The sequence below is a fragment of the Oncorhynchus clarkii genome, chromosome 13 (genome assembly GCF_045791955.1).
Source record: "Oncorhynchus clarkii lewisi isolate Uvic-CL-2024 chromosome 13, UVic_Ocla_1.0, whole genome shotgun sequence".
NCBI lineage: Eukaryota > Metazoa > Chordata > Actinopteri > Salmoniformes > Salmonidae > Oncorhynchus > Oncorhynchus clarkii.
This window is the reverse complement of record NC_092159.1, coordinates 21,902,403-21,930,018: the sequence shown is the minus strand read 5'-3', so window position 1 is coordinate 21,930,018 and position 27,616 is coordinate 21,902,403. Positions and strand designations below refer to the sequence as shown.

At 41.9% G+C, this 27,616-nt stretch overlaps 2 protein-coding genes across 5 annotated transcripts; one reads left to right on the top strand and one right to left on the bottom strand.

Annotated features, from left to right (window-relative positions):
- LOC139424599 (puromycin-sensitive aminopeptidase-like) lies at window positions 1–19,076 on the bottom strand. Of its 4 annotated transcripts, none has more exons than XM_071176593.1 (23): window positions 18,697–19,029; window positions 15,524–15,608; window positions 15,214–15,291; window positions 14,889–15,010; window positions 14,364–14,471; window positions 13,830–14,030; window positions 13,583–13,679; window positions 13,453–13,486; window positions 13,079–13,193; window positions 12,723–12,887; window positions 12,446–12,550; window positions 12,196–12,256; window positions 11,959–12,068; window positions 11,761–11,824; window positions 11,466–11,605; window positions 10,185–10,319; window positions 5,719–5,959; window positions 5,118–5,260; window positions 4,581–4,637; window positions 4,037–4,144; window positions 3,610–3,765; window positions 2,144–2,191; window positions 1–2,007 (listed from the first exon to the last, which is right to left on the bottom strand). In XM_071176593.1, the coding sequence occupies exons 1-23, from the start codon at window positions 18,988–18,990 to the stop codon at window positions 1,861–1,863; spliced, it is 2,814 nt and encodes a 937-aa protein (XP_071032694.1). In that variant the 5' UTR covers window positions 18,991–19,029; the 3' UTR covers window positions 1–1,860. The 4 variants fall into 4 exon arrangements, with proteins under 4 accessions (XP_071032694.1, XP_071032693.1, XP_071032695.1 ...); XM_071176592.1 differs by having other exon boundaries at window positions 720–2,007; window positions 15,518–15,608; window positions 18,697–19,076; XM_071176594.1 differs by having other exon boundaries at window positions 720–2,007; window positions 5,740–5,959; window positions 15,518–15,608; window positions 18,697–19,076.
- A 1,138-nt stretch (window positions 19,077–20,214) lies between these two features.
- LOC139424598 (mitochondrial ribosomal protein L45) lies at window positions 20,215–27,613 on the top strand. Its single transcript, XM_071176591.1, has 8 exons — window positions 20,215–20,563; window positions 21,158–21,359; window positions 21,667–21,784; window positions 22,151–22,249; window positions 24,759–24,807; window positions 25,514–25,663; window positions 26,168–26,341; window positions 26,701–27,613. The coding sequence occupies exons 1-8, from the start codon at window positions 20,501–20,503 to the stop codon at window positions 26,797–26,799; spliced, it is 954 nt and encodes a 317-aa protein (XP_071032692.1). The 5' UTR covers window positions 20,215–20,500; the 3' UTR covers window positions 26,800–27,613.
- Window positions 27,614–27,616: the final 3 nt, after the last annotated feature.

Below are 27,616 nucleotides of genomic sequence, written 5' to 3'. Positions count from 1 at the left end.
TACATCATACCCATTTCCTTTATTCTCATTTAGGTCAACTTTAATTATGTACAGCGTTCATTTCTATTGCAGGTTTTACTAGAACCATTTGTAATCTATTTATGATCATGTTTTTGCTTATTAGGATCATACAAAATTGTATTAAATTGTATTAGTAATTGTTCAATTACATATCAAACTGGTTTCCACTTCCAGGCATGCACACACACACCGCAATCATAAATCAACTGTACTAGTTTCATATTGTTTAAGTCTTTTTTTTTTTTTACTTTAATGAACACCAACTGTATTTTTAAACAAAAGCACAACAAATGTTCCAGGGAAAGAGTGACAATTAGTTTGATGATCTTCTCCGGTAAATGTTTTCAAAGCCACATCAAATTCTGTATAGATATACTCGTTCAACAAGTGTGTGTAGATCGGTCATGTTAGAAACAATATATATTTTTTAAACTTTGCAGTGGAATTTCACCCACTTCAGTGTAATTATTGCAAACCACTTTACCAATTTAAGGCTTTGGAGTTCAATAGCAGTGTTAAGTAAATCCTATCATTTCAAAGGTCAAACTGGGCCAGTACATCATTAAGGTTCTTACACTAAAGTTTCCTGGTGTTAACTGCACTAAAAGGCCCAAGTAGTGTTTTACTAATTCTTTAGAATAAATGAAAGTTTTTCCTCAACGTTAAAATGAAAAATCACTGCATCTTATAAAAACAGGTTTTTGAAAACAAGACGTCATTTTGTATATAATGTGGCAGATAAAGAAACAATTTAAATATACATGTTTGTCGTTTGCCATACTATACATCATTCTGTAACTCTACAGAGGGCTGAGAATACAGGCGACTGGGGGGAGAGATGGTATGTATCAAATGCCAGAGTAGAATGATGGATTGAGGGGGAAGAGAGGGGTGGGTAAGGTAACGATGAACATCGCTATTCAGATTTGTGGAACGTCTTTGCAAGAATGCTTGCATTATACAGTATACATGTAGTACCATGCTAGCGCTGCTCGCCTTTTGTCCTAACCGTTAGTAGAGATGGAGATCAGTGCCATGAGTTCATTTAACTACCGCCAACAAAACATCACACGCTATATTAACCCCATTCTGCCCAGCTCTTACCCAATCACAACACCTGTTGGGTAAAAACCAGCAACTGCGAAACGCCGATGACGGGAAAAAAAAGAAGAAAATAATTTGTTTGTACAGAAAACAAACAAAGTGAACAAAAACAGCAACACAGGATATATCATATTATTCATGCTTTTTTTTTCTCCATAGAGTAGGAGTGAGATGAGAAAAAAGAAAGAAATTCACAGTTTTCAAACTACAATGCAAGGTTGTGTGTGTATGCAAGTGTTTATGTTTTGCGTGTGGTAACTGTACGGGAGTGTGAGCATGCACTCAGACTTGGGTGTACATCTCAAATGGCACCCTATTCCCTGTAAAGTGCACTAACTAGGGCCCATTTGGCTCAAGTCAAAAATAGTGCACTAATAGAGAATAGAGTGTCATTTGGGACACACACTGGGATAGCCATTCCGCAAATCATATCTGGGAGTGTTAAACCCCAGTAACCTAACTCATGTATCATCTTCCGATGGGCAGAATGGGGGTAACTACATTCTTTGTCAGACAAATTAATTTGCTTTGTTATTTATGTATAATAGTCTCTTCTTTTTCAACGCTTGGTTAAATTCTTGGCTTGTTTGTCGACTTCGTCATCATATGTATTTTTTTCCTTTTAGAGACATTAAGCCTGCTTTGAGTATGCTCGCTCTCCATCTATGGACTGAGAAGGGGGGCCGAGGCAGCTATGATGCAGGGAGGTCCGCGCTGGAAGGGAGATTGGGTTGTTCAGACCGGGGGAGCTTTGCGCTTCAGTAGATACTGGTGAATGTCGTCGGCGTCGCGCTTGAGCCAGGCGGCATTCAGGAGAATGTTCTCGCAGCACTGCTGCACCGTGCGCTCGGCCGCCGGCGCGTGGTGGCTCTCGAAGAAACTCTAGAAGATACAAAATGGCCGCGTTTAGAGTTAAAAAACGACAGAAGTTGGCTATACTTATTTTAGTTAACATTTAACAGTTTCATTGAGCGAGACAACACTATTAAAAGAGGTATAAACCAATTTGATTGCTCACCTTCACTTCAGCAGCCATTTTGTCAATGGCAAATCCATCCACAGAGAGCTGTGAAGCGGGGTGAATACACAAGTGAGTGTAAGCTACCAGTCTTCCATAATTACATTCCTCTAATAATATATACAGAATATACAGTGCATTCAGAAAATATTCAGACCCTTTGATTTTTCCACATTTTGTTACGTTACAGCCTTATTCTAAAATTGATTAAATGTTTTTTTTCCCCCCCCTCATCAATCTACACACAATACCCCATAATGACAAAGCAAAAACAGGTTTAGAAATCTTAACTTCGTTAAAGCACCTTTGGCCACGATACATCCTCAAGTATTCTTAGGTATGACGCTACAAGCTTGGCACACCAGGTATTTTGAGAGTTCCTCCTATTCTTCTCTGAAGATCCTCTCAAGCTCTGTCAGGTTGGATGGGGAGCGTCGCTGCACAGCTATTTTCAGGTCTCTCCAGAGATGTTCAATCGGGTTCAAGTCCGAGCTCTGGCCGGGCCACTGAAGGACATTCACACTTGTCCCGAAGCCACTCCTGGACTGTCTTGGCTGTGTGCTAAGGGTCGTTGTCCTGTTGGAAGGTGAACCTTCGCCCCAGTCGAAGGTCCTGAGTGCTCCGGAGCAGGTTTTCGTTAGGATCTCTGTACTTTGCTCAGTTCATCTTTGCTTCAAATCCTGACTAGTCTCCTAGTCCCTGCCGCTGAAAAATATCCCCACAGCATAATGCTTCACCGTAGGGATGGTGTCAGGGTTCAATCTTGGTTTCATCAGACCCGAGAGTCTTGTTTCTCATGGTTAGAGTCCTTTAGGTGCCTTTTGGCAAACTCCAAGCGGTCTGTCATGTGGCTTTTACTGAGGATTGGCTTCCATCTGGCCACTCTACCATAAAGGCCTGATTGGTGGAGTGCTCCAGAGATGGTTGTCCTTCCCCAGATCTGTACCTCGACGCAATCCTGAGCTGAGCTCTACGGAAAATTCCTTTGACCTCATGGCTTGGTTTTTGCTCTGATATACACTGTCAACTGTGGGACCTTAATATAGACAGTTGTGCCTTTCCAAATCATGTTCAATCAATTGAATTTACCATATGTGGACTCCAATCAAGTTGCAGAAACATCTCAAGGATGATCAATGGAAACAGAATGCACCTGTGCTCAATTTTGAGTCTTATAGCAAAGGGTCTGAATACTTAAGTAAATTAAGGTATTTCTGTTTGTTGTTTTTAATCAAATGTGTAAACTTTCAGCTTTGTCATTATGGGGTATTGTATGTAGATTGATGAGGATTTTATAAATGTATTTAATCCATTTTAGAATAAGGCAGTAATGTAACAAAATGTGGAAAAAGTCAAGGGGTCTGGAAACTTCCGAAATGCACCGTATACAGTGCCCTCTGAGGAAAACATGAGAATAAGAACAGTTCCACGACAATGCTTCAGAGCCTTCAGAGCGGAGCATTTACCTTGATGAGCCGTGATATGAGGAAGCCGCCCTGGTAGCGGTTGTGAAGCTCCTCCCAGTTGTCTTTGACAAACTTCCAGGCGGCTTTCCTTCCATGCTTACTGCTTCCGGCCACGCCCCCGATTACTGACACAGTGTCCTGGGGACGCACGTCCTCCTGGGTAGGGGAGACAGAGGGGTCGGTTTTTGCGAATTGCCATGAATTCATCATGCTCATCTTATAGGTAAACTCGTATGACCAAAATAACTAGGAGGGCTACATTTACGAAGCTAGTTAACACCAGTGTTAACAATTGCACCGGCTATTTTCAAGAATGAACACCATGTTTCTAGGGATTTTTGTTCCGTCTTTTATATTCTCCTGACAAAATAGCAGGAGCAAGCAACACACTCCAGATGCCAGGGCAGGAATGGTTGTGTGTACATACCGAGAGGGCAAAGGTGAGGACTTTCTGGATGAGGTCGGGGGCAGAGATGGCTCCCAGCACTCTCTCTATGCGGTTCTTCTCCTCCTGCATGTCAGCCTGCTTGTGAAGCTGAAGAGGGTGGGAGAGATTAGAGAGCGATAATGTGAGATAAAAATATTAATATTTTACCTTTGGTGTGACATTTATGGGATGAAATCAAATGATATCAATTCTCATCAGTTGACTGTGATTAAAGCTTTATCTGTCACAGATTATTGGTGAGGCTCTAACGAGAGTCTAGGACAGGGAGCGAGCTGGTAATCCTCTTCATCTGACTGAGGAAATGTAATTGAAATCATTCACGCTTACAATATATGGCTCATGCTTATTGAGGAGACTGATCGCCAACCAGCTGGCCTGGCTGGGGTGTATTGTCTAGGAACCAAATGTGACGAAACAGGGCGGGACTAATCTGAATTTATCCAATAAGAAATGCTCGTTTTCGTTGCAAAACATTTTGCTACGGTGTGCACTAGTGAATACACCATTAGCTGGTGTGACTTACCTTCAGCATTGTGTCCAACGTGGCACTGTCGCCATGCTTCAGCACTGTTAAGTACACCTGAAGAGAAACAAAGACCATACACATGGGCATTCAACACAGTTTCATCACTTGATTTTACAATCAGTTTATGTCTTTGTCTCATAAAGGGCATCTACTTCCAAGTCATGGTGGTACTAAATAACTATCATTAGCACTTAGAAATGATCTACAAATGAGAAGTCACTGTTGGAAAGTAGGATCAATAACATGATTGCAGGCCCATTGTTGAAATGTTGACCACAACTGATTGAAATAAATGGACAGGTGAAAGCAGTACTGACGATGCTTCAACCTAGCCAACCAGAGGCCTAGGTGGAGACGTTATCAAATTGCTGACCAATCAAATCCTTTAAACATTCATGACGGAAAGTCATCAAGAGCCTAGGGTTAGAGGGCAAAGGTTAGTTTGGAATGGGGCCTTTGTTTATGTAACTACATGTTAAGAACACGTGTGTTTCTCTATGAATAAATGTGTGTGTGTGGCGCAGAACAGCTTACTGGGCTCCTGAGGTCTGCAGAGAGGATCTGCTTGCCTTCCACATGGTCTTTGAATCTCCGCCGGGCCTCCTCCAGCGTGGGCTTGTGTCCCGCCTTCCCCAGCTTCCCCAGAACCAGGCCCCTCAGCAGGGCATCCAGGTGACCTGAGAGAGGGGGGGGGGGGGGGGGGGAGAGAATAAAAGAACCGGGGCCAGAAAACAGAAGAGGAAAAAAAAGGAAAAAAACACCAGTCAGTCTCAAACACGTTAAAAACACAAACGCTTTGACACACTGAACTTCATCCAAAAGGCCCGACTTTATCTACTGCTAGTCAATCCAGGAGCCAGTAAATACATACATCACCAGCTCTGGGCTGATACCCCTACTACACAAAAAACTTGCCTAATTCCAAACCTGACCCTTAGCCCCTAACCCCTAGGCACTTCAGCAGAACTGAAAGGATTGTATAGGTAGGTGTAAGCAATATAGCAAAAAATAAATCCCCCCAAGCCTATCAAGAGTGCAATGTAGACAGATTGCCCTCTCTCTTATACCTATCCAACCCAATCAGAGCTACATCAAGTGACTTGGGGCTAAAAGCAGCTCAGTTCGTAACGCTTACCACCGGCCCCAGGGGGCTCACCTTCGCCCTGCTTGCATTCCCAGCCCAGCTTGAGGCCGATGGGAGTGAACAGGTCCCGGATGAACTCCTGGATCTCCTCGTGGAAGTCGGTGTGGGAGAGCAGGGAGGAGAGCACGCCCAGGTTGCAGCTCAGGTCGCTCCATACAGTGTAGTTGGGCTCGTTGACGAAGGCCTCCATCAGCTTCAGCACCTCCACCGTGCTGATCATGCCAGCGCGCGACTGAGGAAGATGATTAATAGGATGAACATGGGAGACAAGAAGAGAAGGAATGTTTCGGGGGGGTAGAAGGAGAATAGAGGAGGAAAATAAAGTAGAGGTAAAAGAGGAATTGAAGAGAAGGAATATGAAGAATGAGGGGGAAGAGGTAAGAGGAATAGAAGAGGTAAGAACAGGGGAAATGTGGTTAAGAGTCACAGTATTATGATGTTGTTATCTACAGTGTTTGTAATTGAGCCCTGAATGAATGGGACAACAAAGCTTTTGAGGAATAGGATAAAGCAGGAAAACAAGCAGATTAGATTACACATTGTTTATCCAACATCTACAGTAAACATCTTCACAAGAGGCTTTGGTGAGAAAAAGGCTGAAGAATCAATCGTTAACAATTCACATGACAATATCTTAGTCAAAGAGCTTAATACTCATGGGTACAGAGGGAGAAAGGAGAAGTATCGTTATCGAACCATAACAGTTACGTTTACATGGCCACAAAACACACAACAATAACATGTACAGGTAACTGCCAAAAGAATGGAAACACTTGAGTAAATGAGGGATACAAAGTATATCGAAAGCAGGTGCTTCCACACTGTAGTGATGCGCAGGTAGACTCAGAAGGCGCAGTCCCCGCAGGTATATCCGCGGGGTGGGTTTCGGCTCATTAAATATTGTGTAGATGAAGGGCAGGTGGGTGGCAGGTTGAATAAAGAGAAAATACATAAAATAATACATAAATGTTAAATTCATACATCTATTGGAGGCTCTCTGGCATTTGTCCTAACTGTAGAGAGCCCCAAATAGCCTAAATGCCAATCGCCAAATGCTTTTGGGAACGGACAGAAACAGTGGATGTCGATCCACCGAGGGAAAAAGGACAATGTCGGAGTTGAATTAAATAAGAGAAATGCTGCGAAATGGAGTTGAAAATAAAGAGAAGGGAGGGTCAGAAAAGTAATGTTTGGGGGCGCTATACATATTCGACAGTCACAAGACAGGGAACTTTAGCCTACCGTTCAGATGGATTAAATGGAAACTGAAATCCGGACACCGACTGTTAGTCTATATCCTCTCGCATAGCCTTAATATTAACTCCTGCAGAATTAAGCATTTCTTTCAGCAAAATTATACACCAAAAGCACATATTGAAATATATGGGATAATATGATTTCTTTCAGCATCTTGAGAGAATGCGAATGTAGTTAGCACCTCTACAGACAGTCCCCTATCTTAAAATCAGCATGATAAAAGCTGACCATATTTCCTAACCACATAAAATGTGTCCAAGCCGAACTGAAATCTTATCAGAAACATGTTGGGTCGTATTTCACAGTTTTTCATTTCCTTACAACCGGTCAAAACGACGTCAGAGAGCTTGGGTCTACAAGGTTCCATCTGGAAAAAGAGGATTCTGAGATAACAGGCTTTAAAGTTACAAACCTTCATTGGTTTAAATGGTGTACATTTTTGATCCTGTATTCTTTTGAACTTAACATGAATTGGGGTATTTAGAGTACTATATTAGGTAGAGACCATTAAACAAAACAAGTCAATAACTGGATTGGCTGACTACATTTAGTCGACAGGCTGTTGATCGACCAAGATTTTTTGTACTCGAGCAGTCGCACACAAACATACATATATTTTTTTATGGCACACGAGAAACATGTCTGATTCACGCCTCAGTGGACTAATCCATTGCAGAGGACGAGGGGATGGCACACCAATATCACCAGTAGTACATTTACCGTTAATTCACATCATTTCTAATCTACAATGTTTGGTTACGGTTATTTATGTTATAATGCATTCAATATATTATTATTATTATAGTCTTACCGTTCACATTCTAGGGTTGGGCACGTGCAGAGTGCACATCCTAGGCTACACTTGTGAGAAAGAAAGTTTGGGTTTATTTCATTCCATTTTCAAATGGTCAATCTAGTCGTTGTCTTTTGTTTGAAGCGCTCCTGTAAATTCTGGAGTAAGGACACGCACCTGATTACGCATAGAAGTAGGACTAGGCTACCTGGCCTGCTTGCAAATGTCAGCCTATAAGTGTGCCCATTTGAGGATCTGAGACCATTTCTGATCGTCTTAACTCGCCATCACTGTGGAGCTTGTCAAAGCAATTGTCACCTCAAAACAGCAAGTAAACAAAAGTCTGTTTTTACTTCCATTGAGAGACGCATTAATTCCTCAATGTAACCTGTATCGATAACCACTCAGCATGAAAGGGGAACAAAAGTAAAGTGTAGATCCAGTGGAACCGTCATAAAACAGGCCTTCCTGATTACTTCTTATCCCTTGCGCAAATAGCCTACAGCTGTGTCTGTCAGGAGCTCACCGGTGCAGGAAACTGAGGGCCCAGAATATGTTGCAAGCACCAGCTTCTGGCTAGACCATGTTTCAACATCCTTGCAGACAGGCAAAGCCAATGGGATTTATAGGATATTTATTTTTATCATGATCTTTTCTACCTGCAGGTTGCAATGTACATTTTTGGGCTTTATGTAGGCAATTTTTTACATATCGGCAATAGAAGTTACTTTTAGAATTGTATCATTTTCATTCATTTCATTTAGATTAAAATGTGCATATGAAAATCATAAGTGGCACTGGTACGATAAATTGGCACTCCAAATGGTGTAGCTTATTACCGGCAACATCATGAGCATAATGGCAGAATCTGCAAAACCAGGGGGGGGAGGGGGAACATGAACCATTTTTTTTATTCTGGATAGACTATATTGATCTCTGGCTCTCAAATAATTTGTGTCTTCATTTTTAAAGTCGCAGAGCTTAAAGCACCAGACAAGCTCAGCAACCAACGTACAGTTGATTTTAGTAAAACAAAGGGTGTGTCTATATGAAAAAATACATTAAAATTGACTCTCTGTAGACCAATATTTATTTTGTTGGTCGGGGACAGCCTGCACCCGTCAAGCTCTCAAAATAGCTTACCAAAATATCAGACATTATTTATCAGAAATGCATCTAAATTAGGGAAAAATAAATCCTGCACCCCTGTCAAAAAAACATCTCTGAATGCACATTTTCTAAATGTGCGGATTAGGTTCAGGTGCGGGCCTCTTGTTTTTTTTGTAATACATAGTCGTGCGGTTGCAGATGACTCATTCACCACTACCGCACAGGTGTGGTTCCTGAGTAAATTAAGCAATTGACATCATCATGATTAGGGTAATGTATAAAAATGCTGAGCAGATAATTATTTTGGCTGCCATAGCTATAGACAGGTTGGCTGACAACATGCGTCGATGTGTCCGGAAGGCATGCGTTATGATTCTGAACGGTCAGATAGCTAGCAACAATGTGTCCGGAAGAAGGCATGCGTTATGATTCTGAACAGTCAGATAGCTAGCAACAATGTGTCCGGAAGGCATGCATTGTTATGATTCTGAACGGTCAGATAGCTAGCAACAATGTGTCCGGAAGAAGGCATGCGTTGTTATGATTCTGAACGGTCAGATAGCTAGCTAGTGGTTCGTTTCAGCAAGTTGTATCTCGTTTTGACGGATGTCATGTCTATACTAATATGGCTCAAATTCACTAGCTATCTAACCAACAACTATGAGAGACAACAAGTGCTCATTGTGCAAAATGTATTTGGAGACTAAATATAGTTTTCATGTCAGTCTAAACCAACCCTGTCTGTTCTGCCACATAGGAGCGCATGAGTCAATTTGGGTGTTATTTTAAAAAATATAAAAAAATGTTATTTTTTACCTAACACTTTTTCTTCTTAACTTGATTAAGGGCTTTTAAGTAAGCATTTCACGGTAAGGTGAAATTGTACCCGTTGTATTTGGCGCATGTGACAAATAAAATTTGATTTGACACTATGTTGGGGTCCCTTAACTTTATGTTGCGTGGATTTCACATTTACAACATTGAGCTGCTAGAGTTTATTTTAGGGGAAACTTTGACCCTGAGCTTCCTCAAAAAGTATCTGTTTAAACACTGAAGGTTCTGTTTCTTTGCCACAGATGGGGCCTTGCTATATGGAAGGGGAAAGAACCTAAGGGTTTTGTGGCAGAAGGGAATTATTTTTTATGAATATGATTGTTACAGGAACTGACCATTTCCCTGTTCATGACTAACTTTAAAAACAAGCACCAATACCATAAATATCAAATGTATTCTTGAACGTTAGCGTCAAGCTAAAGGGCATGTTGGTGTAGTGTTGACGGTCGTCTCTCTCTCTCACCAGGGAGAAGAGGTCGTTCTGCAGGCCCAGACGGTCAACAGGCAGCAGGGTGAGGTCTCTGATACCAGGCAGCAGGCTCTCCAACATGGCCGAGCTGTACTGGATCCTGTAGAAGCCCACTGTTCCTGGGTTGATCTATAGGGGGAGGAGGAGGACAGTTGAACAGCAGCCAAAGACCATAGCCTTGTTGCCAATCTGTTTTCTTCCACTCCTTTGTCGGTGTCATGCAAAACCATTTGCTGTTCCAAATTTGTTAGCTAAAGCGGAAATAAATCTGCCTAACAAGCAAGTGTGGAAGAAAGCCCTTATATGCTTGAGTGACCCCACCCAACAAATGAACAAAATAACGTTCTATTCTAGCCATAAAAAGTACAGCTTAGCATTAAGGAAACAGGAAGAGATATTTTCTAACCCTTTGATCAACTCAGTACATGGATAATTCTGTTCTGAAAGGCACACGCATAAGTAGTTTCACTCTCCCTACCATAACCTTGTGCAGTGGTTCCCAACCTTTTTGGGTTACAGTACCACCAATTGAATTTTGCTCTGCCCGGAGTACCCCCGAAGTAACCCTTTGTGCATTTTACCAGTGAGCCGATGGTCTCATGAGTCTTCACAAGTACCCCCTGTGGATAGGCCAAGTACCCCTAGGGGTCTAAGTACCCCTGATTGGGAACCACTGGCCTTGTGGATCCTCTTTATCATTGCTAACTAGATAGGGACTAGACAGGTTATAATCCTGCTCAAGCAACCATTAGTCCCAATCAAGTGGTTATTTTTGAATGGTTCTCAGTTCCCCGAACTTACTTTGACATTACTAATGACGCCGTTTCAGTGAACAGCAATTTCTATGGTCCATTCACAAATCCTGACCCTCTAGTGACCCCTTTCAACAGCCCTCTGTGTGACCTTTTGACCCCTTTCAAAGACCTTCAAGGGCCATGGTTGGCTTAACCTCTCGTTGACCCTTTTTGTCAGGTGATTGGTTTACTGAACTCTCAATGATCCCCCACCCGTTTGTTTAGTATTTACCGTCTCAGAATCATGAATGTTACTGCCCATTCACAAAAATGTATAACTCTCCAAGAAAGCAGACCTTCAAGGTCATGGCTCTTGAAGCGAGCATTTTTGTATCGATTTCGCTTTTATTAGACCGCTTTCTATTTCCCTAAACATGCAACTCTGTATAAGGATTATAGTACATTTTAAGGCCCCAGGGCTTGGTTTTCAACTCAATTCTATATTAGACAGACGTAATAGGTGGAATTTGTTTGTCCTCACCTTGACCCACTGGTCAGGGCTGACGTTGTTGATCGTGATGGTGGTCTCTGGGCTGTCCAGCAGCACCTTGAGCTTGGTACAGCCGGGGTCCTCACCTGTACAGATACTGATTGGTACCATCCAGTTAGGGCAGTCCTCACCTGGTGGATGATTGACACACGCAAGACCCAATGAGATGAAGCAAAGTAGGATGCGTGTCTCATGTAGCTAATAAGTGACAAATAGGGAACCAGCGATTTGTACCTGGCTTTTTTTGTTTGTTTTTGTGTTGAGTTATTGGAAAATATTATCTTACCATTATGTGGTCCACTGGCACAGAATTTCTTCTGAGATATCTTGAGGATGCGGTCATCCCCTTGCTACAAAAAAAAATAAATACATGTGATTATTTAATACACAAACAGCTATATCCAAAACAGAGAGATCCCCTCTCACAGGATAAACACAGAACATTCATATTGTCCAAAGACTATTTCCATTGTGGTCTATTTACCTGCTCCTGGTCCACTACGATTATAGGGAAGCCCATCTGCTTAGTCCAAGAGCTCATCACCAGGGCGATGGGTTTCCCGCTAGCCTGTTCCAGACAGTCCCATAGGTCCTCTGGGAGAGGTGGTGGGGAGAGAGGTGGTCACCAACCAATTACAATGCTCAAATATACATCTTGTTATAATGGACCAGACAAGACATTATAAATTCATGAGATTTATAGGAGACTTGACAGTGTTACCTGTTGCTGCATTTTTATGTTGGAACTTCAACAGATAGGAATGCATTCCTTTCCTAAAATCCTAGAGACAGAAGAAACAAAAGAGGTTTACAAAGAAAGATAGAAAATCAAGAAAAACATCAGAGATGAAAACATACAAATAGTTAACAGAGACACTTGTTCACGCAATACCCGTTTAGCTAGCATATGAAAGAGAGCTTGACTAATTAGTGGACAACAATGGCAGTGTGCCTGGGCGGCAGCTCCTCACCTCGTCTCCTATGTAGTTGTGCAGCATACGGATCACAGATGCTCCTTTGCTGTAGGATATGGCATCAAAGATTTCATCCACCTCCGACGGGTGGCCCACGTTCACCTGCAGCCCAGGGGATCAGTCAGTTCATGCTTTCAAAACACAGTGCGAGGTTCGCTTTCATCTGACAGAGATACCTCACGTACATTCACATCTTTTGAAAAACTTCGGTCCAGAACATATGGTATGTATATATGTATGTATATATCATCTTACAAACTTAAAGCCAACACACCTCGATGGGATGACTGTTGTCCAGCGCATCCAGGTCCAGGGCGCGGGTGTAGTCGGCAGACACAAACTGTGTCCAGATGTCGTAGTCAGGGAAGCAGTGGTCCACACAGAGGTACTCGATCCATGATGCGAAGCCCTCGTTAAGCCACAGATGGGTCCACCATTCCTACAAGGCAAGGGGGAGGGGGGGGGGGGGGATCTTATTGACTAAAACCAATTCATGACAATGCAATTGTAGAAAATTGTTCAGATAATCTTCAATAATGTAATATCTTTCATGATAATGTCCTTCGGTCATTGACCAGCAGAGTGTTTTTGGTTTCTACATAAGCAGTAAAGAGTGCAGTGGTTGTTTACCATGGTGACCAGGTTTCCGAACCACTGGTGAGCTAGCTCGTGTCCCACCACCAGGGCCACCCACTGCCGTGAGGACGAGCACGAGTTCTTCGGGTCAATCAGCAGCGCCGTCTCCCTGGGAAAACGAGGTCACACAGCGAGGTCAACTCAAAAAAAAAAACAAGTGCAAAATGCGAATCATTTCACACTCCCCCTAGTGGTAGCATGCATTAACACAAAAACATAAATTGCATGTAATTTTTTTAAATATTTTTTTAATCACATACATTTCCCACCAGTGGTAACAAAATAATCTGTGTGGAATAACATGATTGGCAGGCTAACTGTGCATCCTCTCATTAGTTGCAAATTTAGCAACATTACTTTAGATTTACCTGTAGGTAACAAGGCCCCAGTTTTCCATGGCACCTGGAGGGGGCAGCACCAAGCGTGTTAGATCTTGACTATAATTCCTATTTTTCGTCACAATATAATAGTTGAAATAGTCATTTGAATTGTACTTACCAGCAGCAAAGTCAGCGATAGCTATTAGATCAATTTTAGGCAGTGGGTAAGGAACATTGAAGTAGTCGTTGTAGAACGGTAAGGTCTTTACAGCAACCTGTGAGAAAAGTCAATGGAAATTATATCTAGTTTTTTTTTCTATTTTACACTTGATGCCAATTGTCATTCATCAATATGTGACAAATGACTAGTGTTTAGTACTGGTCTAACCAGTATCCAGGTTTAAAAAGGGCTAAAAACAACCCACCTCTAGTGCAAATTTCCCTTGTTCCGCCTTTCCGGTAGGCGTGTAGACGCGTACGGTCACGCCGTCCGACGATTGGCCTTCTACAAAGTCGTATTCGCCGATGACGAACGCTACAAGGTACGTGGACATGATGGGGGTGGTGGCGAATTTCACTTCCAGAAGGCTGTCATCTTCTGGATGTGGCTTTCGATCGATGACATTCTGTGTCATTGAGGACAAGGGCATATTAGTATGGACAGAAAATGTCATCAGAAAGTCCTATCAGAGTCAGCAATGCTTTTGAAGAATGAGCTCATAGCCTTTAACAGTCCACGGGGCAGACATCTTGGAAAAACATACTAACTCGGTTACATTTTGAATGCCAGCAGACTTACTCTTGTAGCTAGAGGAGGGGGAAATGCAGTGACCCAACAACACTGTCTTATGTTACATAAGCCAATGTTAGCAGAGCGCAAACAACAGAGCGGCGAAATGTGACTCAAGCTGTTTGGGGTCTTGTGTCCCCAGGCGGAAGAGTTTGAGTGTGACACGTACCATATTTGACAAGGCTACTCGGTCCTTGGGAACTATCAGAGAGATGTCAAAGGTGGCTTTGATAGCTGGCTCGTCCCAACAGGGGAAGGCCCGGCGAGCGTCCGTGGCCTGAGGAGAGAAGAGAGGAGGGAACACCATGGGAGGTTAGGCGAGATACTTTCAACACATTTCACAGCGTGTTATGTCAGGCCAACATTCTGGAGGGTGTCAGAGGGCTGCTTTATAATAAAGCTACTCCAATGACCTCTAGTGAAAGTTGAAAATAAATAACATTCCTTATATAGCAGCTGGGCATGTCGTTCCCCTCCCCACATTTTTTTTTCTAAAGTTAAGAGATTACAATGTTGCATTATCAAGAATCCACAACAAAGGTTGCTAAAACATTCAGCCTAGAGCCAGGGTGTGACAACCCTCAAACACTATTGCAACACGGGTTAAGCAAATCAACTCTGCTGCCGAGAGAAAATGTACTCATTACTGTACCAATAAGTGTTGCAGGACAGGAGGAGCGCCTAGTTACTGTACCTCGAACTGTGTGACAGCAGCATAGCGGATTTCTCCTGCAGGAGTTGCATATTTACTTCTGTAGAAACCTTTCATCTTGTCATTCAGCTCCCCAACAAAGTCAATCTTCAAAGTGCCAGATCCTGGGAAACAGGCGCAAAAACCAACGTGTGTTTATTCAGCCTTTACTACAACAAGAGGTTTGTTTTTTTGTCAACTACAAACAAAAAGACATGGCATGGTGTCAAACACCAGGAAGAATAGTGAATGGCAGAGAGTGGAGGTTTTAGTATAAACCTAAAAAGCCCTGGAGCCATTCTGGTTAACGGCGAGTCCTTTGACTTACCTTTCTGTAGAGCACTAGGGAATGACAGAGTTACTTTCTCATCCTCATTTTGATAGTTGAATCCTGTAGCATTAATTTCTAAAGAGTAGGAAAAAAATGCAAGGCTGATATTCGCTGCCATAACATAATAATGAAAAGAATATACAAATGTGCCTAACAGGCCTGAAAAAGCAGGTTTAATCAGGAAATAGAAGAAATATATTGAATAAAATATATATATATATATATATATATATATATATATATATATAATAGTTTGTCTATATTTAAAAGGAATATGAAAAGACAATTGACAGAATCTCACCCTCACCTTCCCCTCCCTCTGGTACAAAGGATGCTGTGATGATGTCGATGTCAGCACAGTTCATCACAATCTGGTTAGTGGCTAGGTTAACCTGGGAAAATGACAGAAACACGACTACTAAGTCAAATCTGGACCTAGCACACCCTTGTATAAATCCCCGGGATGACATAAGAACGCCATATTTTTAATAAGTGTAAAAAAAAAAGTCATTCTAGAGTCCCTCAACGATAATACTCCCTCGATATAATACTTCCAAACTAGGATATTTGTTTTTCTGCCATAAGAAAATCCACCATTAAGGGTAAATCTAATCTGAACTGTGTCAGATAGCAGCAATAGGGATCAAACAACTTACTGTAGGCCAAGCAGGCTTAACCTACAGTGGCTCAGTGTCACCGTGAAAAACAATTGTGGCTTGACAGGGAGAGCGGAAAGGGAGTGAAAGAAGGTTTGGAGAGGGGGAAAGAAAGAGACAGCCTATAGGGCTTCTGACTAGAATGCAATGTGATAGCAGCTCATGCGACGGTCGACCGTCCGACTTATTGAGGGCGGAACCCAGTGGCACACTCAGACGCGGCTTTCTGAGAGAGTAGGCTAGTCCCATTTATTGACGGTTGGGTGCTGCCGTTGTTTATTTTGATACTCAGAGAGCTGGGAGGTTGTAACCAAGAAGGCAGGGCTGTAATTATAGAGTGTGCTAGGTGATGGCACGGTGCCACATCGCTATGAGTCTTATTGGCTATTGTGCGGTTATCTGTAGACTTTTAAATCATGGGCTGGCATTGACATTAACTTGGCTAATGAAATTATAGATTGTGCATACAAATAGCAGCCACGCAACTGACAACACATAGCCCATGTATTGCAGTTAAAAATGCCATACTTGACAACTGTATTTGTCACTTAAATGCAGAGTAGTCTAATCCTTTCATCTAGCCTAATTTCCTTGGCAAATGCAGTTCACCAACTGCGTAAAACAATGTGCCATCCCCCTATGGATAGGCTACCAAACATAGATCAGCGGCACATAGATAACACATACCGTAATCTTTTAGATTTAGACAATGTTTGTGTGTAAAGTACTAAAATAGTTTAGCCTGGCGTTTTAAGTGTCATTGTAACACAGCCAGTGTTATGTCCCCATGCTGACGAGTAACTTGTGTTCCTAGCCTGTGTTCTGAGATGAAGATGGTGTATGCAAACATCTGAGAGGAATCTACGCACCACATTTGTCACCAAATATGACACCCATTAGAAACTAATCAAATGAAGCAAGCAAGTCTGTAATACACATGTGGTGTAGTATTTGGGATGGGCATTTGACAGTTGCAGTACTCGTATTGGGGAAAAAATTAAATCATACTCAAGTATTACAGATAACAAATACTAATTGCCCCATACAGAAAGTGTACAAAACATTTAAAACACATTCCTAATATGGAGTTAAACCCCCTCCCCTTTTGCCCTCAGAACAGCCACGATTCTACAGGGAATGGATTCTACAAGGTGTCGAAAGAGTTCCACGGGGATGCTGGTCCATGTTGACCCCAATTCTTCCTACAGTTGTGTCAAATTGGCTGGATGTCCTTTGGGTGGTGGGCCATCCTTGATACACACGGGAAACAGTTGAGCGCAAAAAAAACAGCAGTTTTGCAGTTCGACAAACCGGTGCGCCTGGCACCTACTACTATACCCCGTTTAAAAGGCACTTAAATATGTTGTCTTGCTTATTCACAATATGAATGGCGCACACATACAAAAGCCATGCCTCAAAGGCTTAATAATCCTTCTTTGACCTGTCTCTTCCCCTTCATCTTCAGCACTGATTGAAATGGATTTAACAAGTCAGTCTAGGTCTAGGTGAACCCAGCAGAAAATAGGCTGGAGACAATTATTCCCAAACTGCTGCTTGTTGTTGGAACACATTTTCCTACTTCAACCAGTTCATTTATAATTTGTGATAAAACTGTCATCATTTGGCAAGGAATGTAGTTTGTGTATCCATCAGCTAGATAACGTTTTTATAGGCATTTATTTCTGTAGGCCTAACGGGAGCTTGTGATGCACACTCAGCACGCCTGTGTGTGTAGGGAGCAGTCAGAAGGCAATTGAGTGAATGAGGCATGGAGGGGAAAGGGAATTTAGGGGTAAAACGGAGGGGGGGGGAGGGGAGGGGGGCTTGGTTTCTTTTTTGTTGTGCCCCGCAAGTGAAAGGATAGTTGTCTTTAAGACTAAATGTAAATTGTCTGTACGGGTAGCCAAAGCACATTCCACCAAATAGTTGTACAGTATAACAAAATAAATAAAAGTAATCTAGTTAGATCGAGCTTTGACGTCCGTTTGAGAATTAATGCCCATCCGTATGGAGTAATTGGTTTACACCATCAACATACCAACAGGCAATGGGAAGTACGCAAGGTTGCACACCATTTTCCCAATCACTGACAGATTATGAATCATTTAACTAAATTTCTGAAACTGTCATTATCATCAAACAAGATCCGTTCTGAATGTTATACATCATGGGTGTTGAATGTCTAGGGTTTTGTCATTGAAATGGTCTGCTAGCAACACGCTTGCAAAATAGGTTAACACAGACGGAAGCTGGGAAGTCTAGTAGGAAGACATTTACTAGCTATGATTTAGCAAACATTAGCTCAGTTAGCACTAGCGCGCATGCTAACTGGGTGCGCTGACATGCAACTATCGTTAGCATTGAAGCTAAATCAACATCTTTCCATTGACGTTGATCATACTATACATTAATTTAAAGTGAGAAGTGTGTAGTAGTGACTATTAGCCAGTGAACGATTTGCAAAAATTACAGCGAGCTAACGTTATTGTGCCTAGCAATCTAACTAGTATTAGCAGTTAACTAGCGAATGACGGTTCATCTTGGTAGGTAGCTAACTAGCTAGTTACTCTGGACAGTACCATTCAGGCCAATATTTTCTACATTGAATACATATGTTCAACCTAACTAAAGTGAGCTAGGCTAGCTATTTGCCACTACTATCATGGGTTAGTAGATAAGGTTAGTTTGTGGTTCGCTAGCTGGCAAGATAGCTAGCTAGTTAGCATTTTGACGTTCGCCATTCGAACGTTGTACATTAGGCAAAATAGATTCCATAACCATGCACCAAGTACGATACAAATTGTATTTAAATTTCTTCACCTACCTCCACAATCGCCTCTAGCTTGCCCTCGAAAGTGAAGTCGATGAGGTCGGGCTTCAAGCACAACCCGTAGTTGACAGGGTAGACGTCAGTGGGCAACCTTACGAAGGGCCTCCTTTCAGGCATGGTGTCTGTATTTTGTCTGGTGGCGATTGCGAAGACGGTGCTGCTGTGTATTACTCGGAATTTGATAGTTCTGAAGTTCTGCAAAATGGGCTTCGACAACAAAACTGGATCTTGGGGAATTACTCGTTTTACGAATGACAGCGAAACCCGACGGCCGAGAACCAGCAACATAAAATCCTTAGCTAGAAATGTTACCAGCTAGGGTCCTCCCCTCTCACTTCAAATCCACCGTAACAACGTGTGTAGCTGCGCAGTATGACGAAGAAACAGCGTCATCGCGGAGGAACACTGGAACAAGGGGGTGTGTTCAATATGTTTGGTTTTGAATTAGTTTGTCAATTGCAGTAACCTTTTTCTCTCCAAAAATATAGCTATGTTATGTAAAATATTTGACATAAATCATAATTGACAATTACATGCTTTCTGTTTGTAGCATTCCTTATTAGTAGTAGTAGATAGTAGCAGAAAAAACAATAATGCATTAAGTCATCTGCACTCTCTGAAAATAAGTAAGAATTTGCATAAAAAACAGGTTGTTTACCTTTTTATGTTGTGAAAGTGTTGATGATTGTCTATGTTGTTGCCTAGTAGTGAGTGTGTGTAAATCACCTATGGAAACAAGTAGAGGGCTTAGCTACTCACATGACTCATGTAGGTCATTGCAGACATCTCTTTATCAACTATATTTTGTTTGCTTAAGAATCCTCCTGCCAAAAAGACGTGCACAGCCTGAAGGTGTTCGAAGTAGCTGCTGCTCAAATCTTCAGATCATGTCATGAAAAAGAAACCAATTTAAGAGACAATTCCACTATCTAAACCCATGTAACTCTTTATTATCTGTTGTCCAACGGCTAAGTAACTGGTGCTGTAGCCTGCATCCATAAGAACCAACTTATGCTTGATCCAAAAATGTGGTCGGAGGCGTATGGATGGTGTGATGCAATTGAGAAGCCTCAAGAGGCAAGCAGTAGCCAAATTGCGCTCCGTACTGCACTGTGCGCCTCACATTTTGTAACAATGAGTAGGGCTCCATATAGCTTCGCATTGACATGATTAGTTGATGGTAGGTGCGGGTATGAGGTCCTGTATAAATACAAACTCACTTGACAGCTTATTTCAGAGCAGCTCTGAGATGCTTAGGGAAGCGCAAAAACTATGAATGCACTGACTTCTGCAGAGGCCATATCAAATGCGCTGCATGGTCATTCTGACGTCTGCATTGGCAGTGCAGCACTACGGTCAGCATTTACCGGCTATGCAAGTCAGGGCATTCATACTTCTTGTGCTTTGCGGGGCAGCGTAGAGCTGTTGTGAAGGAAATTGTCAAGGAAGTGAGTTTGTGTTCATACAGGACCGCCCGCCCTCACCTACCATCAACCAATCATGTCAATGCAGAGCAAAATGGAGCCCTCTCCCTTGTTACAACAGTTAAACATTTGGCCACACCTTGTAGATTTTTTGTCTTCTGATCTAAACATCTTTGAACTATAAATCAACAATAACTGAAAGCAGATTCTCATGATAAAAAAAACCTAAACAGTAATAGTTTATTCTAAAATGCAGAGCAAGGCAGAATAGCCAAAGTGACCCCCAAAACGTTGCAAGAAGAATCGTAACAATACGCAGCACAGCGCAGATATATTGTTCTTGAACACACCTCAAACTGAGTCTGACAGCAAATATGGCGATGTCCATGAGGAGGGCATTACTGCCTCTGCATCGGATGAGATTCAGCAATTTGAAGGTATTATTTGAGAGAATATGGATTACATTAGCTATAAATTACACATAATTCATTGAAATGTTGACTGCTCAGCCCCAGAAAATGACACCGAAAAAAGCTGTAGGTTTATAATCAGCAGTAGCTAGCTAGCTAACTTAGCTAAACCCAGCAAGCAGATCTTTTTGGAAGGCATCTCTTGCTAAAACACTCAATTTTTCAACTGACTAAGTTTTTTAAACCAGTTTAGCTACCTCGCTAGTTTATACTCATTAATCAATCACCGTAGCCAACCTAAAACGTATGTAACTCAATAAGATGTCATAATTGCATTTTATAACACTGTTTTCTTCAGTCTCTTTGACTAGCGTCATCTGATTTTTGTATTTATGTCCAAAACCAAGTTGTTCGTTTATACTAAATGCATAAACGAAAATGTTCTCGAATGTGCCATCATATTATGATATTAACCATACAATAATAACCAATTGATAATGATGTGCAATTATCTTATCTCCATGAATTGAAAACCACATGAACAAAGTGTGCTATAACCTTTATGCATAGACTGGTACTCCATGATTTCTGATCTAATCCACCTGCTTTTCCCTCGTGCAGAATGCAGAGGCTTCGCTGGAGGTACGGTATCCCCTGCCCTTTGTTGTCCCGGTAAGGACCAAGAAGCGCTACTTCATTCCCCCCGCGGTGGGGATAAAAGGGAAGGCGGCAGTCTCGGCAGACCAGGAGGCCAAAGCCAGAGCGGCAGGTGTTGTCCTGAGGCAGGAGTACATGGAGAGAGCCATCAACATCGCCTGCACTGGTACAGACCTGTTTATGTGCATTCATACACTTTTCAAAATGTCAGACAGTCTGGCACTACTGCTGATGACTGCATATCAGCGGTAGTGTAAGACTTATGAGCCATTTTGAGAATACATGTTGCAGACTTGTTCTAAAAGCAAGCTAGACCAGTACAGTATTAGCATATACATTATGGTCATGTTAAAGTTCAAACCTTCAGTTTGTTGTACACAGAATCAAAGTTAAGAGGGTTGCCACTGTTACAATGAAGCAAATAATATACATAGTCACAATAACCAATATTTCTCTCCTTTCCACTACCACAGCGGGAGTGTTTGATCCCTATATCCCCCCAGAAGGGGATGCTCGTCTCTCCAGTCTGTCCAAAGAGGGTCTGAAACAGCGCACAGAGCAGATCAAACAGGGTGCTGCCTCCCAGCTAGCGTGAGACAGTCTTCCTGTGTCACACTCTAACATTGACCGCCGCCCCATTGTTTATCTTTTTGTAGGATATTGAGTGATCCTTCCTTATCTTTCACACACACTCAAATACTCCCAGCTAGCAAAGACTGTCTGTCATGTACTCCTTAGATATTCTTACTCTCTGTTAGTATTAGACTTAGAATGAGTACCTATTTGTCTCTTATATTGCATTAACGCCTTTGGCATTGAAACAAACCCGGTTACACTTTAAACAAACTTTTATAAAGGCTTTATAGTCCATTCATGAAAGCCTAATAAAGGGTTTATGAAGCCTTAAAAGTTGTATTTCGTTTAGAGTGGGAACACCAAACCTTCTCTCCACTGCAGGATACGCAAGATCAAAGAGCATGACGCTGAGTTCACCACAAAGGCGTTCCCTGTGAAAGCTCAGGAGATCTTCGTTGACGCGCACAACGCTCTCACACAGTAAGAGATACACTCACTCTCATATGACCCAAATCAACTGCTCCCTATCCTGCTTACACTCTTGGCTACCAGGCAAAGATGATCTGTGAAAGGGGTGAGTGGTGTCCCCAGTTATTCCAGTGAGGCATTTCTAATGGAAGTGAGATAGTGGCTCACTGTGCTCATGATGGATATATTGCTTTCACTGATATAGCTTGCTGTGAAAGTCTGTTTAGGCTCATCTTGTTTGTAAATCTGAACTACCTGATTTGGCTTAGTTTTTCAGCTGGCTCATTAAGAAAATTCAACAGTAACTTGAAACAGTCTAACCAGGTCTAGTCTTGAAGTTGCCTAGGCTAGCTAGTGCTAGCCACCTTCTTTCGCCAATTAGCTTCAGCTGATTAGTGTGTGACCGTGGCAAAGTTGGTTTGACATTGGATAGCCTGGAGCTAGTTGGTGACTGTCAATAATTTATACAATGTAAATGGGACAATATTTTCATTTTGTGCATCTTTTAGTTGTCTCAATAAATGCTTTCAATATTTGTGTATCAATTTCTACAATTTATAGTTTGTCATTGAAATAAGGAGCTATTGACATTTAAAATATTGTCCCATGGACATTGCATTCAGAAAGTATTCAGACCCCTTGACTTTTTCCGCATTTTATTACGTTACAGCCTTATTCTAAAATTGATTATATACTCTTTTTTTTCTCAACAATCTAAACACAATACCCCATAACTACAAAGCAGAAATACCTTATTCAGACCCTTTGCTATGAGACTCGAAATTGAGCTCCTGTGCATCCCGTTTCCATTGATCATCCTTGAGATGATTCTACAACTTGATTGGAGTCCACCTGTGGTAAATTCAATTGATTGGACATGGTTTGGAAAGGCACACACCTGTCTATATAAGGTCCCACAGTTGACAGTGTATATCAGAGCAAAAGCCAAGCCATGAGGTCAAAGGAATAGTCTGTAGAGCTCCGAGACCGGATTGTGTCGAGGCACAGATCAGGGAATGGTACCAAAATATGTCTGCAACATTGAAGGTCCCCAAGAACACAGTGGACTGCATCATTCTTAAATGGAAGAAGTTTGGAACCACCAAGACCATTCCTAGAGCTGGCCTCCCGGCCAAACTGAGGAATCGGGGGAGAAGGGTCTTGGTCAGGACCAAGAACCCGATGGTCACTCTGACAGAGCTCCAGAGTTCCTCTGTGGAGCTGGGAAAACCTTCCAGAAGGACAACCATCTCTGTAGCACTCCACCAACCAGGCCTTTATGGTAGAGTGGCCAGACGGAAGCCACTCCTCGGTAACAGGCACCTAAAGGACTGTCAGACCATGAGAAACAAGGACTCTCAGGTCTGATAAAACCAAGATTGAACTTGTTGGCACAAGCGTCACGTCTGGAGGAACCCTGGTACCATCCCTATGGTGAAGCGTGGTGGCAGCATGCTGTGGATGTTTTTCAGCGGCAGGGACTGGGAGACTAGTCAAGATTGAGGGAAAGATGAACGGAGGAAAGTACAGAGAGATCCTTGATGAAAACCTTCTCCAGAGCGCTCAGGACCTCAGACTAGGGCGAAGGTTAACCTTCCAAAAGGACAACGACCCAAAGCACACAGCCAAGACAGTTCAGGAGTGGCTTCGGGACAAGTCTCTGAATGTCCTTCAGTGACCCAGCCAGAGCCCGGACTTGAACCCGATCCAACATCTCTGGAGAGACCTGAAAATAGCTGTGCAGCGACGCTCCCCATCCAACCTGAAAGAGCTTGAGAGGATCTGCAGAGAAGAATGGGGAAAAACTCCCCAAATACAGTTTTGCCAAGCTTGTAGCATCATACCCAAGAAGACTTAAGGGTGTAATCACTGCCAAAGGTGCTTCAACAAAGTACTGAGTAAAAGGTCTGAATACTTATGTAAATGTGATATTTCAGGTTTTTATTTTGAATAAATCTACAAAAATGTCTAAACCTGTTTTTTCTTTCTCATTATGGAGTATTATGTGGAGATTGATGGGGGGAAAATGCATTTAATCAATTTTAGAATAAGGCTACAACGTAACAAAATGTGGAAAAAGTCAAGGGGGCTGAATACTTTCCCGAATGCACTGTACAGTGTGTATTTTACCCATGGTCCCTAACTAGCCCCATAGGTATATCAAATGTTTTTTTTAAATGACCATGGGCATTCAAATCTGGTCGTGTGCAGCTGCGCTCCAAATCGATGATTACTTTTTGGGTGCTGCCAGCTTTTGGCAGTACCCATAAACACAACCCAAGGAAAACTGTTACAGTCCCATTCATTCAATGACATACCATTTTTGCTATCTCGCAAATCTCCGTTTTGGTCGAGACTTACTTGATGACCAAAATGATCCTATTACACTTTGTAGTAAATTTTGACACCAGAATAAATGTTTTTGCCATCGATGCCACAGGTCGCTATCAAAACAAGAAGTGGCTTTTTAGGGACAGTCGCTCTTAAGTGTATCACCCTTCTTCTGTCTGTGTGTTTTCAGGTTTAACAAGGAGAAACTTCACTCCCTTGTGACAGAAAGATGTTACCCTGTAAGTTCTCTCTCCTTCTGGCAGTTATTGTCACCATCACCAGTACACTTGCTTAACTGTTATTGTTTATACAATACACAGGCTATTTATTTCACCATGTATATTTATTCTCAGTTCTATTTGCACTGATACAATCCCAGTGTTATCATGTCATGAAAATTGCTGCTGCTGCAAATAGTGTGTGTGTGTGTGTGTGTGTGTGTGTGTGTGTGTGTGGTTGCACTTTAGGGTTGTGCGGTATATAGATTGTCATACCGTTTTTGTACCGTACTGGGGTATGCGGTGTTACCAGAAGTGCACACATGGCGCTCTGTTTTTAAACGCTCAAAACAATTTAGGCAACAGGGCTCTTGATCCAGGAGGGAGTTGAATGTCTCTGCTGTAAGCAAGAAGCTTGATCTTGACGACATCTAGCCAGTTAGCAAACCAAATGCATAGCTGCAGCCCTGACTTGGATATCATCTCTTTGACATGTCTTAGTTATAAGTAGTGGGCTAGCACATACCAACCTCACATGGGCCCAAGCCTATTGAACTTAATTTTACGGTACAGAATTAACCAGGTATTTTACAAAGAAATAGTATGATCAAATGTTAAATATACTTGTAACCTATGTTATAACCTACAAGTTACTTGTTGTGTTTGGTCTTTGGGATGCTCTTTTAGCTTAGATGGCATTAGCTCACTGTCTGTCCATCCTGTGCAGGAGATGGTGAGGGGGAACCGCTACAAGACGCTGCGGTGGCATTTCGTGGAGTCCCTGGAGCCGCCCAAGGTGGTGCACGCCCGCTGCCCAGACATGGTCAGCAAAGGCAACTTGTATGGGCAGGTTACGGTGCGCATGCACTCCAGACAGGTGAGACAGACAGTCGCAAACACACGGTCTGTCACTCCGAAAATGGTTGTCGTCATGTTGGAATACTGTCACGACGAGCCTTTAAACAAGTATATAACACACAGGTTGGGTACTATGGAATCCCACATTTTGAAACGTTAAAAGGAGACAATGGCGCTATGCTTAGCTTTAGCTATAAGGGTCTGCGTTTATTTATAGACTCAAACATTCACATTGCATTAGCATAGTAGTAATGAGTGAACCAATTACTAATGTGAACCAATTTAGTAATGAGTGAACCAATTTAGTAATGAGTGAACCAATTCTCTCTTAACTCATTCTCTTTTCTCCCCCCCCCCCTACCTTTTCCTGCCCCCTGAATCTGTACCACTCTTATGGCTGAATGTAACCACTCTGTTTACATCATCGTTTCACCATTATCCTCTGTAAGGGTTGTGTTACCTTGTTGTGTTACCTGAATTAACATCATTCCTAAATGGTTAACTTGTGTGTTCTGGTGGTTAGACCCTGGCTGTCTACGACCGCTTCGGCAGACTGATGATGGGGAGCGAAGAGGAGCCCAGGGATGTGCTGGAGTACCTGGTTCTGGAGAGGCACCTCGTCAACCCATACGGCATGTGGAGGTTACATGGCAAGATAGTACCAGCCTGGGCCCCAGTGAAGGAACCCATCGTCAAGGTGACCTTTCATAGGAGTCTATAGCAAGTTTACTGATTTTAAAGGGGCATGTCACAAATTAATGTGGTTAAAAAGTGGTGATGTGCCCCTTTAACACTGTTTACCAAAGGGTTGATTAGAAAATAATTAGATGGCTAATGAAATTCCTGAATACATTTTCAGTTCATTACTTGAACTGATTTTAAATTATTTTTAATGTACTGAATCTCTGTTATTTACTATCTGTGTTTTGTCTCAGACAGTTTTAGGACTGGCCTTAGATTTCTCAGTAACTTGTATGGTACACAAAAGCGAATATGAGAGCCCATTTGTCTGTGGTTGTAATTTCTGCTCACTGGCTTTTATTTCTTCTGTTTCAGACTGTTATGATCCCTGGCCCGGAGCTCAAGCCAGGCGAGGAATTTGAAGGGCTCAACTATGAAGTGCCCAAGCCTAAGGCTGTGCAGTGGCACAAATAGACCACAGTTGGGAGCTGTAATTCTGGGCCAACACATACGTTCTCATTTTTTTTCAGAAACCATGAAGGTACATTTAGTTTTCTGCCTTTTTATATAAAAATACACTGTTTGTTACACCTTACACTTGTATATCTCAAATAATCCACATTGTCCAGATCTGTAGAGATTGTATGGTTTATTTCAATGGTGAATATATTACATGTTCATTTAAAAAATACAAAAATAAAATGTCCCATCTCTTTTTTTCATACCTTTTTGGATTTCAGTAAATGTACATTTATTTCAGAATAATCTGTACTTTTCATCGGCAATACATACAAAAATAACTGAAATCAACAGAAATACTTTTCAACATGCATACAAAAAGGATGCACTGTGTAATGATGATGGTATTTGATTCTATTTAACAAAAAGACATAGCACACCCATTCAAAAAACACCTTACATGCATCAAAAAAACACTCACAAAACGAAGTTGGTCCATCGCGGATAACACGAGGCAAAGCATGAAGACGATCTCACCACTGCACAACATTTTCATTTTCACTGAATGAGGAGATGTGTCAAATATGGATGGATACATTTGGTAAATAAAGCATGGAAATGGTGAATAAATCAATGACAAGGGCCTTATGTACAGTTTTAATGGGACTATAGTGAGGTGCAGTTGTTTTTAGGGCAACTGTTTCCAAGTTGTATGCTTAAAAAAAAGAATGTGAAAAAAGTTTTGGTCGTGCATCCTCAAAATGCACACACGTATTTTTTTTTAAATATGTATTTATTATTCCGCTAATAAAATTGCTATTGTAAATTATTC

Coding starts and splice junctions, on each gene's coding strand:
- LOC139424599 (XM_071176592.1), bottom strand. CDS start 18,990: ATGTTGCTGGTTCTCGGCCGTCGGGTTTCGCTGTCATTCGTAAAACGA. Junction 15,292..15,517: donor AGAGGGAGGGGAAGGTGAGG/GTGAGATTCTGT, acceptor CCTACTCTTTAG/AAATTAATGCTACAGGATTC. Junction 14,031..14,363: donor GAGTAGCCTTGTCAAATATG/GTACGTGTCACA, acceptor TCAATGACACAG/AATGTCATCGATCGAAAGCC.
- LOC139424598 (XM_071176591.1), top strand. CDS start 20,501: ATGGCGATGTCCATGAGGAGGGCATTACTGCCTCTGCATCGGATGAGA. Junction 22,250..24,758: donor GCGCACAACGCTCTCACACA/GTAAGAGATACA, acceptor GTGTGTTTTCAG/GTTTAACAAGGAGAAACTTC. Junction 26,342..26,700: donor TGAAGGAACCCATCGTCAAG/GTGACCTTTCAT, acceptor CTTCTGTTTCAG/ACTGTTATGATCCCTGGCCC.